This window comes from Stigmatopora argus, chromosome 20 (assembly GCF_051989625.1).
Source record: "Stigmatopora argus isolate UIUO_Sarg chromosome 20, RoL_Sarg_1.0, whole genome shotgun sequence".
In the NCBI taxonomy this organism is placed as follows: Eukaryota; Metazoa; Chordata; class Actinopteri; order Syngnathiformes; family Syngnathidae; genus Stigmatopora; species Stigmatopora argus.
In genome coordinates this window covers 2,307,956-2,325,333 of record NC_135406.1, presented here as the reverse complement: position 1 = coordinate 2,325,333, position 17,378 = coordinate 2,307,956, and the positions used below count along the sequence as shown (strand labels likewise).

The 17,378-nt window shown below is 50.8% G+C and overlaps 1 protein-coding gene across 14 annotated transcripts; it reads left to right on the top strand.

Moving 5' to 3' along the window:
- The first annotated feature begins 161 nt into the window (after positions 1 to 161).
- Positions 162 to 17,348, top strand: LOC144065480 (serine/threonine-protein kinase MARK2-like). 14 transcript variants are annotated; one of them, XM_077588342.1, is made up of 21 exons: positions 164 to 1,375; positions 3,521 to 3,679; positions 4,251 to 4,304; positions 6,006 to 6,054; positions 6,118 to 6,183; positions 6,247 to 6,317; positions 6,378 to 6,434; positions 7,575 to 7,811; positions 8,758 to 8,877; positions 8,975 to 9,092; positions 9,154 to 9,266; positions 9,332 to 9,406; positions 9,534 to 9,591; positions 10,246 to 10,397; positions 10,502 to 10,596; positions 10,948 to 11,079; positions 12,339 to 12,608; positions 13,595 to 13,621; positions 14,824 to 14,862; positions 15,299 to 15,408; positions 15,485 to 17,348. In XM_077588342.1, exons 1-21 carry the CDS (start codon positions 1,325 to 1,327, stop codon positions 15,826 to 15,828), a joined length of 2,397 nt encoding a protein of 798 aa, XP_077444468.1. In that variant the 5' UTR covers positions 164 to 1,324; the 3' UTR covers positions 15,829 to 17,348. The 14 variants fall into 14 exon arrangements, 13 of the variants coding, with proteins under 13 accessions (XP_077444468.1, XP_077444469.1, XP_077444474.1 ...); XM_077588343.1 differs by having other exon boundaries at positions 14,827 to 14,862; positions 15,485 to 17,347; XM_077588346.1 differs by having other exon boundaries at positions 166 to 1,375; positions 8,990 to 9,092; positions 14,827 to 14,862; positions 15,485 to 17,345.
- Positions 17,349 to 17,378: the final 30 nt, after the last annotated feature.

The following is a 17,378-nucleotide window of genomic DNA, read 5'->3' as shown; positions in this document are numbered from 1 at the left end:
GGCGCCAAACGCTATTTTTCAACTGGACTTTGATTTCATTCATTTATAGGTTTTCATAGAACAATCAAGTGGATGATCACGTACGGCTGCCATTGAGGATGAGAGACGTGCAATCATGTGGATGTCAAATTTCAGCGATAGTTTCAGATGATGCTGAATGTCTCCCCCTTCCTGCCTCCCACTCCTCCTCCTCCTCCTCCCTCCCTCTCCGGCGGTGTTGGTGGTGCAAGCAAGCAGCCATGTTGCCTCGAGCTTGTTCCGGTACGAGGAGGGCTGTCCGCCGCGCTTGAACCGCATTCGGACGCAGCCTGACGACCCTCCCTTTTCCTCCCCCCGTGCTCGAACCCAGGAGGACACCGTCTGCTGCCGTCATGGACGGGACCGCTTGATTCCGAACTTGCAGGCTAATCGGTGGAAGGAACGTCGTCATCGGCTGTTTATCGGCCGCGCCGCAGTGCAGTGCGCTCCTGGTGGACGACCTTATTATCCCCGTAAAAGCGAAAGACGCCAGGTTCGTGGATTTTGGACTTTCGGTGGCACCAGCCTCCTCCTCCTCTCCTCCTCCTCCTTCCCCTCCTCCTCCGCTGGAGCGCTAGCGGCTAGCGAACTAGCCCAGTTAGCTCCGCCTTGAAGGGAAAGTCGGGCTAGCTCCATGGGCTAAAAAAGCAAACGAAGGAAAGGAAATATCGGCTGAAATCGTCGCCATTCTGGCCATGTTAGGCTCTCTGCCGACTTTATTCCTCTCCATTCCCCAACCCGGATAGCTTGCCGGGGACGAACCCTCGCTGTGAGTTGGCAAGGTCGGGAGCGAGACCTCCTCGCCGGGAATAACTTTTGGCCTCAAGACTTTTTTTTTCTTTTTCCGGGGCTCTTTTGCTCCTTTTTCCCCCAAACTCCTCGGGAAGGAAGCCGAACTCCAGAAGGGCCCAAAAAAAAGCAACAAGAAGCGCCGATAAATGACTCGGAAGCTAACACACAGCGGACGTTTGTCGTCGCGTCACCGAGTTGAACCTTGTCTTGTTTATGCACCCCCGCTCGCCAATTTTGGATTCCTTCGTCGCTACCGACGCCGCCGAGCGGTTCCGATCGAGCCCGATTCTACCGAGTGACGAGAGAGATTCTTCCAAATCGTCGACCGACATGAGACGCACGACTGACGCTAGCTAAATGCTAGCCGCCGATGTGGGGATCCAACTTGTTGCTTCACGGGCCGTGTTCCGAGCACTTGGGCTCTTAGGCCCAGCTTGAATGTCCAAAAACCAGTGAAAAGTCCGACTTTCGGGCAGCCTTTTTTTCTTCTTGTTGCAAAGGACGACCATCCAAAATGTCAACAAGGACCCCATTGGTGCAAGTCATTGAAAATTCCTCCGGCCAGGTAAGATTTGCCTATTATTGTCTGCCAAAATACAATTCAAGTAAAAAAAAACTAGCTCCCTTGAACGCATCTTCTGACACTGACAGCCATAGACGTCCAATCCAGCGGAGCCAGTCTGGATGTGTAAGATATATATTTTATTTTACTTTAAGGCTGACAAAAAGGCAAATTTTTCTGCCCTTTTAATATAGCTTTATATCTAGATTTCTGCTCCTAGTTTTGCTCTATTCTATACCAATATTGTATTATTGTAACGCGAGCGACCATCTTGTAAATAAGCCATGTATAGTAAGGCGTCAAGTCTCAGAATACACCAAGGACACGAGCTGTTTTTGTGTGTGTGATGTAACGTAAACCCTAAAAGTGGACTCCACAAATGCAGATATTTTTAACCCGTGTTGAGCGGACTAGACTTACCTTAACCCGCGTTATATTGTGACAACAAAACAATAGTTGGACATTCTGAAGACGTGTTTTGTTGTGATCCCGAATGTCCAAAAATAATTGGCGAATTTTGTGAAGAAAATTCCCGTGTTGGAAATGCTTTCCACATTTGATAAGTTGTTATTTTTCAGGACCTTCCCCAAAGTCTTTTATATCAAAATAAGACGGCCCTGGTGATTTTTGGACCTGGACTTTTGACATTTCCGGCGCCGGGCCTCCCGTCCCGGCTGCTGTTTTGGCTAGCAAAACAGTTGTCGAGTTCAAATGAGCTCAGCCGTTGACTATTTGCTGCGCGCGTGTGAGGAAGTACAGTATTTCCTGTTTTACCGTGTCCCTCCGAGACCGACGGAGCACGAAATACGAGTCTTCCCTTGACGTCACCCTTTACTGTTGGAGGTGTAGAGGGGGCGTGGCCACCGTGTCTTTATCACGGCCACGCCTCTAAACCCGTTCATTGACGGGGCCCCGATTCGTTTTGACGGGGAATTTAGCTCGAGGAAAACGCGGGGTCGTTTCACGCCGTCCGATCCATTCGGTCGCCGGCGGACGTCCGATCCTTTTCGATCGGTCGCCGTCCCCCCCGCTCCGAATGGCTCGGACGTCCACCCGGGTTCGGAAGGCCCACGAAACCTCTCCGCTACGCTTTTTTTGCGGCTCTGCCGCGAAATGAGTCATCGGCAACGTCGAATCCGCCCGGTTGCTAGGCAGAAAATAAACGTCGGCGACGGGGGGCTTAGCAACAGAGACGCGCGTCTACACATCCACGTTCGCACGGTAGCGCTCTTTCAGGCACGCTTTGCGTTTCTCTCGCCCGGAATGACACTTTAATTGAACCGCGACGGCGGCGCCGTCAATCGCCGCGCGAACAGGTGACGCCGTCGCTACGGCGACGACGGCGAAACAAGCCTTTCCGGTCGGGTGTCGTAGTAGGTGTGGCGGCACGCCGTTCACCTGCCTTTATCCCAGACTTCCCTGCCGTTTGGGCCTCGTCCGTCGCCATGGAAACAAAGTCATGGCGATTCGTTGTCATTTTTTGGATTGGTCGGCCAAAATAGCCGCATCGGGTTCGTGTATCCCGGTGGGTGTCCAATGATACTTTTCCAGTGTCCCTTTTGCGAAAACTGGAATTAACGTTCGATGATATTTTTTTATCATTTACTGCGAGCCAATAAAAAACTGGCTTGCGTTTGAACCCCCCCGATTTACTCCATCGGGATTTCTTCACAACTGGCGCTACTTTACTCGCACCAAACTGACACCGAGCGTAACACCCGCGTGCTAAAGTTCACCGCCGGTGTCCGCATCCCTTATTGCCAACGTCTAGCACCGTCAAAATAAAACGTATTCTTCCTCTGGCCAGGACGCACCTCCCACCAATACCGCTTTTCCGTATCGATACTTTTGACGAGCTAGCGCCGCTCGCCGCGCGCTTGTCGGTGCTTGCGCGCCTTTGTGCGTACGGGATGTGTGCAGACTTGCGCGCGTCGTCACCCCGGCGCCGCTAGAGTCACCCTTTCCCGGATCGGGTACGCCGTCGCTAGCCGTCGCGCCGCTAAGGAAACCAAATCGAAATCGGCGTGGCAGCCTTTGAGCTATTCTGCCGTTATCCGCGGACGGATCCGAATGAAACAAGGTGGGCGCGTTGTCACGCCAAAGTTTTTCCCCGTTCACCCGACCAGACCTTGTGTTGTCATCCCTCAGGAGTCCAAGTCGTCGGCCCGCCTCAGCATGGCGCGATGTCGGAACTCCACCGCCACCGACGAGCAGCCGCACATCGGCAACTATCGTCTTCTGAAGACCATCGGCAAGGGCAACTTCGCCAAAGTCAAACTGGCTCGCCACATCCTCACCGGGAAAGAGGTAGACGCCCCTTCCGTCCGCTCGGAGACGGCCCCGGCGTCCAATCCGTTTCGAAGCGGGAGCCCGGCCGAAGCTCCAAACGGATTGGACGCCGGTTCCGAGGCTGAAAATAGAGAATTGGGAGCATTTTTAGCTCCACTCTGTTTGACCCCGCCGTCGTCGTGCCTCTCTGGCCCGGACGAGCCAGCTCATTGGTCGGGAGGCACGTGGGCGGGCCCTGTCAATGTACGACACCCCGAAAACACTCCGTGCTACTACGCATGTAATACACATGAAAAACAAAGGCATTTATTGAAGAAAAGCCAGAAAGAAGACCCTTATTTGTCTTGCGTCCCGGACTAACCCCCCCCTCCTGCCCAAGTCAACCCACTCCCCCTTCTATTTTAGTCTCGCTTTCGTCACCCCCTCTCTCTTTTCATAGCACGCCGATGACCCTCGACCCCCGTTATGCAAACGCCGCCTGCCGCCATGACGTGTTCTCGAAATAAAAAGCCTCTCTCGCCAACTGGCCGCTTTCCTCTCCCTCCCAGCAACTTACTCTTTATTATTTATTTTTCGTCTTCCCTGCCAGGTGGCTGTGAAAATCATAGATAAGACCCAGCTCAACTCCTCCAGTTTGCAGAAGGTGGGTCCAACTCACTCGCTCACCCACTCACAAAGGAAAAAAACAACAGCAAATGTCCCGTTGACCTTTGCTCCCTTCTTTTCAGTCCGACTCTTCCTTTTTGCTCTTCTGAAACGCTGCCGTTTTCAGCGCATTTTAATTACAGGAAATAAGCTGCAATTACTTCCTTTGATGGTGGATAGGGTGGGGTTTGTCGGCGTGCGCGAACAAATAGAAACGCACCAGCCGCATAACTGCCACCGAGTTCACCCTCTCATTCGTGCAAAAAGATCGGCGTATTTAAAGAATATAGCGGAAAAAAAGGATTTAGGGTGGAACGACCCAAGCGGAACAAACACAAAAAGTCATCATTTACCGCGCGTGCGTTTAATAACTGAAAGATAAGAAGAGGGAAGATAGGTCGGATAAGGGTGTGGTCGGTAAAGGTGGAATTTTTTTTTTAAAGGAAAAAACACACATACAAGCTAACGGCTAAGCTGCAGGCGTCGTTGGCAATGTGTCCAATCTATTTAGAGTGGGAGGGATGGCAGCAAACAGTCAAGGTGCCAAGCCTCCCACTTCAAATAGATTGGACTTCTACTAGTAGCGGTCATCAGTTTTGTTGACATGCGGATGAACTTGGCTAACAGCGCGCTAGCGCAGGATAGCGGCTCCGTGCCGAAGTTGGGGAAAAAAAAGTCAATTTAAAGGGGAAAAAACACACATACAAGCTAACGGCTAAGCTGCAGGCGTCGTTGGCAATGTGTCCAATCCATTTGAAGTGGGAGGGATGGCTCAAAAGAGTTTTATTGGCATGTGGATAAACTGGGCTAACAGAGCGCTAGCGCAGGATAGCGGCTCCGTGACGAAGTTGGGAAAAAAAGTCAATTTAAAGGAATTAAACACACACATACAAGCTAACGGCTAAGCTGCAGGCATCATTGGCAATGTGTCCAATCCATTTGAAGTGGGAGGGATGGCTCAAAAGAGTTTTATTGACATGCGGATGAACTCGGCTAACAGCGCGCTAGCGCAGGATAGTGGCTCTGTGACGAAGATGGAAAAAAAAAGTCAATTTCAAGGAAAAACACACACATACAAGCTAACGGCTAGTTTGCAGGCGTCGTTGGCTATGTGTCCAATCCATTTGAAGTGGGAGGGATGGCTCAAAAGAGTTTTATTGGCATGTGGATAAACTGGGCTAACAGAGCGCTAGCGCAGGATAGCGGCTCCGTGACGAAGTTGGGAAAAAAAGTCAATTTAAAGGAATTAAACACACACATACAAGCTAACGGCTAAGCTGCAGGCATCATTGGCAATGTGTCCAATCCATTTGAAGTGGGAGGGATGGCTCAAAAGAGTTTTATTGACATGCGGATGAACTCGGCTAACAGCGCGCTAGCGCAGGATAGTGGCTCTGTGACGAAGATGGAAAAAAAAAGTCAATTTCAAGGAAAAACACACACATACAAGCTAACGGCTAGTTTGCAGGCGTCGTTGGCTATGTGTCCAATCCATTTGAAGTGGGAGGGATGGCTCAAAAGAGTTTTATTGACATGCGGATGAACTCGGCTAACAGCGTGCTAGCACAGGCTAGCAGTTTCGGGACAAACTGCCCGTTTTTTTTTTTTTTTGAAATAATCTTTCCGACGGTACGTGGTTGGGAAAATCCTGTTTTTAATCCAAAACGGTTTTCCACGCTGTTTCTGTTTTTTTTGCTAGCTCTTCCGGGAGGTGAGGATCATGAAGATGTTGAACCACCCCAACATAGGTGAGTGGACAAACCGCCGGGTTCCCCTCGACGTCCGTCTCATGACTCCTCCTCCCCCTTCAGTGAAACTCTTTGAGGTGATCGAGACCGAGAAGACTCTGTACTTGGTGATGGAGTACGCCAGCGGCGGTAAGACCGGCTGATATTCGCCTCCGGCGGCGGAACGGAACCCTCATTGCGCTTATCTGCCAGGCGAGGTTTTCGATTACCTGGTGGCTCACGGCAGGATGAAGGAGAAGGAAGCCCGTGCCAAATTCCGACAGGTGTGACCGCAGCGAAAAACCTGTCGGATGGCTTTTTCTGATGAAATTCTCTCTCTGCAGATTGTGTCAGCGGTGCAGTATTGCCATCAAAAGTGTATCGTACACAGAGACCTCAAGGTGAGATTTGATGGATAATGTGGTCTGTTTTTTTTCTTTTTTTTAATCAAACCTGGGGATTGAAATATAAGAAAAAAGACACAATTGAAGGTGAAAATGTATTTTCACATTTACTTTCAACATTAAGAACATATTATTCAACGGAAGAAAGCAGTCTTTAAAATTGAGAGTGATGAGCGGTAAGGGAAATGAATGAAGTCATTGATTTTTACTATCATTTGGACAACGTCGGCGGGCCGGATTAAAAAGCCTAACGGGCCGTATATGGCCCGCGGGCCGTAGTTTGAAAAACGTGTAACGTGTGACGAGAAACAAGTGCACACACGCCAATAATACGCAATTTATTGATAATTTTGATATTAGATATTCAGATATTAATGCTCTTACATTGTCAATGCAATTACAAACTCACTCTCTCTCTCATGATTATAATTTTGAGAGAGAGAGATTACCTGGTTGATCGCTTTCAATGGCTCTCTCTCTCGCTCTCTCTCGCTCTCTCTCGCTCTCTCTCTCGCTCTCTCTCGCTCTCTCTCGCTCTCTCTCTCACTCTCTCTCACTCTCTCTCTCGCTCTCTTTCTCTCTCTCTCTCTCTCGCTCTCTCGCTCTCTCTCTGTCTGTCTCTCTCTCGCTCTCTCTCGCTCTCTCTCGCTCTCTTTCTCTCTCTCTCTCTCTCTCTCTCTCTCTCTCTCTCTCTCTCTCTCGCTCTCTCTCTCTCTCGCTCTCTCATGATTATAATTTTGAGAGCGAGCGAACCCGGCGATGACGAAACGTCCGTTCGACGAAATGTCCGTCGGCCAAACGTCCGTCGACCAAACGTCTTTCGACAAAACGTCCGGTCACGGCCTAAACGGCGCCGGCGCGTTTTTGTGAGAAGGCGAGGGGCTCAAAGCTTCCACGCCGTGGTCTCCGGCGTTTCCAGGAAGGCTTCTTCCAGCCTTGAGATCATAGCGCGCAGAAGGTAGGGAGTATTTAGAGCAGTGAAAAGGACAGTGCACCTGTTGCTAGGCAACCGGGGCCCACTCGCTCGGCAACCGGAGCTGTCGTCGTCGAGTGGGTCGACTCGTTTGGCTACTAAACTTTGGAGAAAAGTGGGGCGACTCCCCCCGTCTGAATCCCGTCCTCTGGTCCTGTCCGCAGGCGGAGAACCTGCTCCTGGACGCCGACATGAACATCAAGATCGCCGATTTCGGCTTCAGCAACGAGTTCACTCTGGGGAACAAGCTGGACACGTTTTGCGGTTCCCCGCCGTACGCCGCGCCCGAACTCTTCCAGGGGAAAAAGTACGACGGGCCGGAGGTGGACGTGTGGAGCCTGGGCGTCATCCTCTACACGCTGGTCAGCGGCTCGCTGCCTTTCGACGGGCAGAATCTCAAGGTTGGTACCGACTGGGTCTCGGCGTGGGACGCCCGCGGCGTTCGCGTCCGGAGCCAGAGCGGGCGTCGAGCCACGTCGCGATGACGCACGGGCGCATTTTGGGTGGGCGGCCCCATACCGAATGTGATGTCGGTATTGTCCTCCCCCGCGAAGGATTAGATTAGATAACTTTATTCATCCCGTATTCGGGAAATTTCACTGTCACAGTAGCAAGAGGGCGAGAATACAGACACAGCAAAAGACATTTTAGACATAAATAGGTCATAAATAAGTTAATAAATACATACATACATAAATAGATAAATATAAATAAGCATGTTGCTTTTGTACATAATAATAATAATAATCGGACATAGGCCCTGTCGTCATCATCAACAACAAAAGCCTATTTGTCATCACACCCAGAAACTGCGTATGACGAAATTGGTAGTGCTTCTCCACAAGGTGCGTTTACTCGGCAAAAGACCTAAATAAGTGATAGTTACGGACTCGTAATTTGGCATTCTGCCGTTATGGATACATTGCATCACCCCCCCCGAGTCGTACGGTGTTTGTAAGGTTTTTGGGGGGTTTGTAAGGGGAATCATAATCATTTATAAGGGCAGTTATCGGCAGAGGTTGACAGGTATGTATTACCTCAGAAGGGAATGTATGTTGTGTTACCGCAAATTTAGAGTTCTGATGGATGTGGGGAAAAAAACTGTCCTTAAGCCTATTTGTCCGTACTTTGTGGGACCTATAACGTCTGCCAGAGGGTAGCAGCTGGAACAGATTGTGACCAGGGTGGTATGGGTCCCCGATGATGTTCCTGAGCCTTTTAGCCGCGTTGACTTTTCAACGTCCAACCGTCCCCCGGACGCCAAACCGCGAAGACACGGTCCGGAAAATTGGGAGTCGTCGTCTCTGACCGCCGCCAAACCGTAACCCTAAGCCACGCCTCCCGCAGGAGCTGAGAGAGCGTGTTCTCCGCGGGAAATACAGGATTCCCTTCTACATGTCCACCGACTGCGAGAACCTGCTGAAGAAGTTCCTCATCCTGAACCCTTCCAAAAGAGGAAGCCTAGAGGTTCGCCAGTCGCCAAGCCGTCCATCCTTATCCTTATCCTCATCCTCATTCTCATTCTCATTCTCATCCTCATCCTCGTCGCCTCGGTTGACGTTAGGGTTTGTCTTCCCAGCAGCAGATCATGAGGGACAGGTGGTTGAACTTAGGACACGAGGAGGAGGAACTGAAGCCCTACATCGAACCGCAGCCAGATTACAAAGACCCCAGGAGGACAGGTGGGACCCTGACGGACCCCGTTTTTTTTTTTACAAGGATAACACGGGCGACTCTTTGCAGACGTCATGCTCCAGATGGGATTCTCCCAAGAGGAGATCCAGGACTCTCTGGTGAATCAGAAGTACAACGACGTCATGGCGACCTACCTGCTACTGGACTACAGGAACTCTGAGGTACGACCTCTACCCGTCTCCCTTCGCCGTACGCCCGCGTGACTCTGCTGTCTTTTCCGCACCAGCTGGAGGAGAGCGGCATCAAACCGCGGCCCGGCAGCGACGTAAGCAACATAAATGTCCCCTCCCCGCCGCACAAGGTACAACGGGAACTATCGCTAGCTAACAGTCGGACGACGGCGACGTCTTAACGTGGAGCTAGCTACCCGAGTGTTGACGCCACCTCCCCCCCCAAACCCGCCTCATGGCTCTTCTCGTCTCTTTCAGGTGCAGCGAAGCGTGTCCTCCAACCAGAAGGCTCAAAGCCGCAGGGCTACCGAGCAGGGTGAGACACGGGCGGGGCGCTGGTGGGCGTGTGTGGTCGATTGGTCGCCGGTCTTTTGGTCGCCGGTCTTTTGGTCGCCGGTCTTTTGGTCGCCGGTCTTTTGGTCGCCGGTCTTTTGGTCGCCGGTCTTTTGGTCGCCGGTCTTTTGGTCGCCGGTCTTTTGGTCGCCGGTCTTTTGGTCGCCGGTCTTTTGGTCGCGGTCTTTTGTTTGCCCGAACCGCGACAACAGGCGACCAAAAGACCGACAACCAAAAGACCGGCGACAAAACAAGGTAAAACAACACGGTCTACGCATGAATAAAAGCCAACAATGGCCATGAGCAGTTTCACTGAGCCGACGTGAGTGTAGACGAGTTTGTATATACATGCGCTGTCCCTTTAAGAAGCGACGTCAGTCAGGGTCTTAACAAGTTCTCCAACAAAAAACAATCAAAGTACGGGAAATTTGGAGCTTTTCTTTAGCCTAATAATGACTAGTGCATTAAGTATGACTAAATAATAATTCACAGTTTGTATTTAGGGAATTTGAGCAACGATTTAAATGGAAATTATCAATAACCTTCCGGGCGACCAAAAGACCGGCGACCAATCGACCGTTGTACCCTGGTGGGAACCGCGGGTTGCCAAACGCTCCATCTCTGGTGTCCTCTCCAGGCTCCTCCTACTCCAAGAGGGGCGGGCAAGCGGACAACCGGGCCGCCGGGGAGGATTCCGGGAGGAAAGGTTCCTCGGGAAGCTCCTCCAACAAGGTCTCGGCCAGCCCCCTGGTGTCGTCGGACCGCAAGAAGAGCGCCACGCCCTCCACCGTGAGTCACCTTTTTTTTTTCCATTGGTCCGCGTGGGGGTCCAAAGATCAAGTTACTCATCAATCGCCCGACTAAAATGTTTTTTTCTTCCGCCCGGCTTTCAGAACAGCATCCTGTCCACCGGCACCGGCCGTAGTCGTAATTCTCCTCTGACGGAGCGGGCCACGCTGGGCCAGAGCATCCAGAACGGCAAAGACAGGTACGCGCTAAAGGAGATTCGGGTTCGATCCCCATTAGAAGCCATTGCTAGTTTTCCCTCAACATTAGCATTTTACCATTACTGCTTTTCATTAATGTTCCAACCTCACATGGCTTTGCCCCGCCCCCTTCCCCCATCATTCCCTCTGTTCGCCGATTTAACAACCCACAAGAAAACGTGGACAAAAAATGTCCGCAGTTGTTTATTATGTATTTTGAAATGTATCCCTTCATTCCACGTGTATTTGATTGAACCCATCCCGCCTCTAACCATGTACTTACCCGAGCGTCCCAAACACACGCCCACCCGCGTGTGTTTGCCCACGTCCTGTCCTCACCGTGTCCCTCCCAGCCTAAACACTCCGGGTTCCCGCGCCTCCACCGCCTCGGCCTCCGCCGTCCTGTCCTCGCGTCCCCGCCACCACAAGTCCTTGTCTTCCTCCAATCATCCATGCCCCTCTGACCTGCATGCACCACGACCCAGGCAAGTCTCATCTAGCACCATCTCCCCTGGGTTTATTTTTTTATTATTATTTTTTGACTACGCCAGCCGTCATCCGGAGCGCCGATGATGGCGAAATACGCTTTGAAGTGGCGCCCAATGACGCGTGAACGCAATTCTATTTACAGTGGTACCTCGATATACGATCTTAATCCGTTCCGAGACTGAGATCGTATGTCGAGCTTTTCGTAACCCGAGCGAACGTTTCCCATTGAAATGAAGTAAAAACAAATGAATTGGTTCCAACACTCTGAAAAAACACCAAAAACAGGATATTGGATTGGAAAAAATGTTTAATTTCTTCTAATTCGCCATCTATTAACAAAGTAACACATAACTAGTGGTTTAATAGTAATAAAATGTGTTTAATATAACTAAAATTAGGCAGATTTCGCCGACGTGAGAGAGAGACGCACAGAGGGGGTGGGTTGGGGTTTCGGGGGGACTTTCCACGACAACGCACTCATAACCGAACAAACAAATTTAAATGAACTTGGGTTAATATATACAGACACACTCAAACATACGTTTAATGTAACTTTACACAAAACTGAATTCTAGTTTTGTCTTTTGTTACCTTTGTTTTCCGGGTTGCCACGCCTCCACCCTCACGTTCACTATCGATGGACTGTTTGCTCTTGTATTCCCTTCAAAATATTCCTAAAATGATGCACAAAAATGTCCTCACAATAGGATAACGCACGACCACTTGCCAACGACAAGTAGTCTTGAATGAGCGATTGCGGGAGCTAACAGGCTAAAGAAGGAATAACAGCCTACCCACGTATTGATTGTGGGTAATGACGTTTTATTCTGAGAAAGGGTGCCATTGGCTATCGGTGTTGTGTGCACGAGTATACTTCATTACCCAGAAAGCCCTCTTTTTGCCCGCGCATGCGCGTTGTGCGTTTCCTGGTGGAAACTCGTCTGAATAAATCGTTCAGTGCTCGTAGATATCTGTAATACACGAAAGAGATGCGGCCAAAAAAAGACAGTGCGCTACAATGATAAACAGCCTCTCATGTCATGGCCACCTGGCTTGGTCGCATCTCGAAATTTTGATCGTATCCAGGGCGAATTTTTCGATCGAAATTTTCATCGTACCACGAGCATGTCGTAGGTAGAGCTGATCGTAGGTCGAGGTACCACTGTAGTTTGTAGCCTGTCGTGGAACTGGGACTGGTGGCCCGCCAGGCTTATAAAGTAGAAGTAGCTGTTTGAACCCTGTTTTCCCCCCGCAGCGTCCCACCTCAGCGGGCGCCCGGCGCCTCGCCGTCGGCCCACAACATCAGCAGCGCGGCGGCGACGGACCGCGGCACCAATTTCTCCCGCGGGGTGGTGATCCGCAACACCTTCCACGCGGGACAGCAGCGGGGGGCCCGGGACCAGCAGGGCTCGGCCTACCCCGGCGGGCCCGCCTCGCCGTCGCTCTCGCACGGCAACAGCCAGGCCCGGCGGACGCACGGCGCCACCGGCATTTTCAGCAAGTTCACGTCCAAGTTTGTACGCAGGTGAGCGAAACGCGAGAGGAGATGTGGCGGAAAGAAAGAAAAAAACCCAGCTGAATTGGACCCCCCAAGCGCGGCGATAGCGGCCCCAAAACCTTTTTTTGGCCCTTTGAGGTTTCAGACTGAGCAGAAAATAACTAGGTTTATGTTACATGTCATTTCATGTGCTCATTTCCTCCGAGGAACCACCTACCGTACGTCCTTGTCGTCTCCGCCAAAAAGGGGGCTCCCATGCCACCTGCTGGCTCTCCGCTGTAATTTAGCGGCGAGCGTGGGCGGCGAAGATGAACTCGTCCGCCGCCGGTCCCGCCCGAGCCAAACGTTCAAATTAGTTCTCTCTCGCGGGAGTTGTTTTTAAAATGGCTGTCTCGAATGCAATTCCCTGCTAACTACTAACGTTGCTAATTCAATTTGGCTAACATGTCAACAAACCAGCAAAAGTTCGAGTTAGCTTCAAATGGAAATAAAACGTATAGAAGTATAAAAGTCTTGGCAAAAAAAAAACGAAACCAAAAATCAGGTGATTTAACAACCATCAAAATCTTTCACCAATAACAAAAACGTGGACAAAATATAAATCAATATATTTAGGGTTCCAATGGGTATCCAACAAAAATGTATTCACTGATTAAAGTACGTTTTGTCAGATTTCCTAACATATGACAAAATTGCTGATTTATAGTTTTCAGTTTTTACTTTTAATCGTACATTTGCGCTTCTTTTAAGCCTTTTTAAGGCCGTTATTTAACTCCCTGGCCGCCATTGACATTGCTAGACGTCCAATTTTAACAAGTGTACATTTATTTGTCCATGGGTTATCTTTCAAATATCTTAAATGTCAGGATTGACATTTCGAATTTTACCAAATTTTATTACGGCAACTGATTGTAGACTTAGCGACGCAGCGATGCTAGCTCGATCTGGAACGCATTTTGGGCGGAATGTCTTCCCACGTTGACACCTCCGTGTCTCCCTCTTGTTTTTTGTAGAAATCTGTCGTTCAGGTTTCCCAGAAGGTAGGCCAACACCCCCAACGTTGTTAACTCCAAAGCCTTGATGCTGTCCGTTATTTTCCCTCCTTCATATTTATTTGACATATGAGTATTTTTTTCTCCCCCTTTGGTGTTTTGTGTAGCAATCTTCCTTATCTTTTTCACCTTTCTGTGGTTGCGCCCTTTTTATATTATTTTCTCAGCCGTCTGGACTGGTTTTTCAGTTGTGTTTGGACACCTTTTTTTATTTTGGTTTTCATTTTTTATTTTTATTTTTTGGGGGGGTGGATCTTCACGCCAACTAATGCCCCTCCCTCACCCGCCACGCTCGCTCGCTCACTCGCCTGCTCGCCGCCATCACCTCCACCACGGCTCGGCCCATTAACACCTAAGCCCCGTTTCTCTCCCGTCGACGGGCGTCCAATCGCTAGCGGACGGCCAGCTAATCTCAGATTTTTCAATTCACAAAATAATCAATTGCAATTTGATATCAGTTTCTACTTAAGAAAACCATAACATTCCCCCCTGTTTGGCTATTTTTCTAGCTCGTCCGACATTAGCGTCCGCCGCAAATAACGAACGGACTGGAAAAAAAAAATGTTAGTGGCAAAGATGGAGACAGTTGGCGGAGGGATGGGGCTTTTTTAAAATTTAATTTTCATTTTGTTTTCCTGGAGGTTTTCGCTCTCCTACTCTTTCCCTCTCCTCTCATTGGCTGGCTAACGGAGAGCAGCAGGCGCAACGCGAGTGGATGGCGGTCGCGGTCCGAATATAATTTTTTGAAATGTTTGAACTTGCTGCTTCCAAAAACCGACAAGGGTCTTCCGTGGCCCGCGATACGGGGGCGTCGCCGGACTGTAAACAAGGCTGTCTACGTCCACGAGCCGCTAGCGTCAAATGTCATTAGCATTAGCACGAGTCGATGATTTGGAAGGTCAGGTGAAGCCCCCGTCTTGCACGCCACAGTAAAGTTGCCATTCCGAAAAGTTTCCTTACGATTTTCTTACGAGTGAACGCATCGCGAGGTGTCACTCTGATGCCACCTGTCGGTCAGAACGCGTCACTGCCGTCTGTCTTCATTGTCTTGTTGTCTACGTCTGTGCCGACCGACGTGACCTCGATCCTAATGACGGAATATGTGCTCGGGTTCGGTTTGGCCCGTTTGCTCGGGTGGGGGCGGGGCCAGGCGAGGCGGAAAAACTAAACTTGTGTTGATTTTTCCCGAGGAGCCCGTTTGAGGGAGAGGGTCGGGAAGAAGGGAGCAGGTGAGATCCTTAAAAAAAAGCACAACCTCCGCCTAAAAAAGCACCAATCAGAATCAGTAGAGTGGAGACGTAACGTAGATGGCAGGCAGGTGTCAAACCCGCGGCCCGGGGGTTCACGCCGAACCAAAAATATCCATCCATTTATTGAGTTAACGGCCGCCACGGTCGTCCAATGGGAGGGCCCCAAATTGCTACGTGGCCCCCGCCCGGGTTGAGTTTGACACCCCCCTGCCGTAGATGCTGCTGTGGGAATTAATCGGGTGAAGGTGCTAACGGGCAGACCAATCAATCGGGAGCGAGTGCTGGTGTGGAGGTGACCCCGCATGCTTGCGCGAGCGATTGAGGGGGAAAATGGCCGCCTTCCCAAACGCCGCGGCGCGCGTCGGACCTCGGTCCTCTCTAACCGTGGTGTTCCCCCCCCTCCCCTCCAAACCAGGTCCATGCTGAGCGGCCACGCCGACAAGTCGGAGAAGACGTCCGGCGGCGTGCTGTCCTCCTCCTCCAACAACGACGAGAACAACTCCTCGCCGGGATCCGGGAACACGGGTACGCGAGGGCGCCACGGTCGCGAAAACGAGCCGGCGCCTCACGGGGTCTCTGTCGTTGTCCCCTGTCAAACCAGGCGGCGCGCCTCCCGCCGCGCCCGGCCAGAAGGAGGCGGCCAAGCCCCGTTCGCTGCGCTTCACCTGGTCCATGAAGACCACGTCGTCCATGGAGCCCACGGAGATGATGCGCGAGATCCGCAAGGTGCTGGACTCCAACAGCTGCGATTACGAGCTGCGCGAGCGCTACATGCTGCTGTGCATGTCGGGCAACCCGGCGCGCGACGACTTTGTCCAATGGGAGATGGAGGTCTGCAAGCTGCCCCGCCTCTCCCTCAACGGCGTGCGCTTCAAGCGCATCTCGGGCACGTCCATGGCCTTCAAGAACATTGCCTCCAAGATCGCCAACGAGCTCAAGCTGTGAGCCCAGCTCGATGGAGGAGGAAGAGGAGGAGGAAGGGGGAGGAGCTTCTCGGGGGCGAGGGCGGGTCCACTCTTTTAGCGCCGCCGACGACAGACGTCCAATCTCCCGCATCGACGGCCAATTGGACGTCCGCGTGGGAAGTTGCCTTTTGGCCAGAGGTAGAACACGTTTTTTTTGCGCTCGCTAGCCGCCATCGACGGCAACGGACGTCCAATCCTGTTCAAGCGGAAGGGTTGGAACGTCCCGCCCCTTTACGTCACCAGCAGCCCTCCCGCTTCAGGCACATTGGACGTCCATCGCCGTGATTGGCAGCCAGTGAGCCTTTGCCCTTTACTTACTTGCCATTTATTGCGCTTTTTCTGCATGGTCAACTCTCGCCCCCTTTCTTTTTGGAACGCGGCCCCCCCGAGGACGGGACTTTTTTCCCCCCGAAGGACGGAGCGGACTCCCGAGCGAGCCCGCCGGGTGTCTTTTCTCAGACAGACCCCCGCTCCGACTCTAAAGCCCCCCTCCCCCTGAATCCGTCATTTTCTCTTGTCAGGTCAGGCCAGTTCGAGTCGACGGTAATCCCCAAAACAAAATGCGTATTCTCGTTTTACGGCTTTTCTTTGGAGTTTCTTTTTTTAACACACTCGTGCACTGGAAAAGGCGGGGTCAGCCCGCGTTTCGAAGCCCAAGGCGTGGCCTAAATCACAAGGGGAGGGGCGTCTCGCGTTAGCGGACTTTTATAGTGCGCTCAATTCTACGTTGCCATAAACTCAAATTCTCACCCGCATATTAATATTCCTCCAAAAATACTGGATACTGTTTTCCACACTAGATAAACAAACCTGAACTGTTATTTTTCATCCGCTCTTTTAAAAACATTTTTTTTCGCCAGAGAGACAGACGATTGGCTCTATCTCGCCCCTGACGCAAGATGGCCGACAACCGTAACTTTTTTAATTTGCCGTTCTATTTTCTCGTAAGCGGGATCGGTTCCAGGCGTGCGTTTTTTTTTCAAATCCCGGCTGCCTTTCGACTTTGTGGAAATTCCCGACAGGATGACGGAGAGAGCCACGTGCGGCTTTAGAGCCGCAAAGCATCAAAACACACACACACACACTGGGACGACGCTGAGACACTGTCCTTTATTTGAATTCCTGTTTTTGAGTTGTTCCAGTCAGTTTTTCTCGCCAACTTGATCTTTGTATTAAGGTGCTGGGTATCGTCTTCTAATGATTAATTAATTATTCTGGCTGTTGCTGTTATATTATCTCTTTCAGGGTTATTTGATTTGATCTCGCATTATTATTATTATTATTTTTGGTCGCAACATTGCTGTAATTTACTTTGATTTTTTTTTTCTTGCCCCTTTTTTCTTTTCAAATGTGTTTTTGAGCAAAGTGTAACTGTAGTGGTGGGTTTGGGGAGTCAGGGAGGGGGCGGGGTCTTCAGATCATGTTTTTTTGTGCAAAAATTCAATGAAAACTTAACAATGATAGTAATAAAACAATGATATCATGATCACGTCACCTGGAATGCCGTCACCTTCCATTTAGTCATTCATT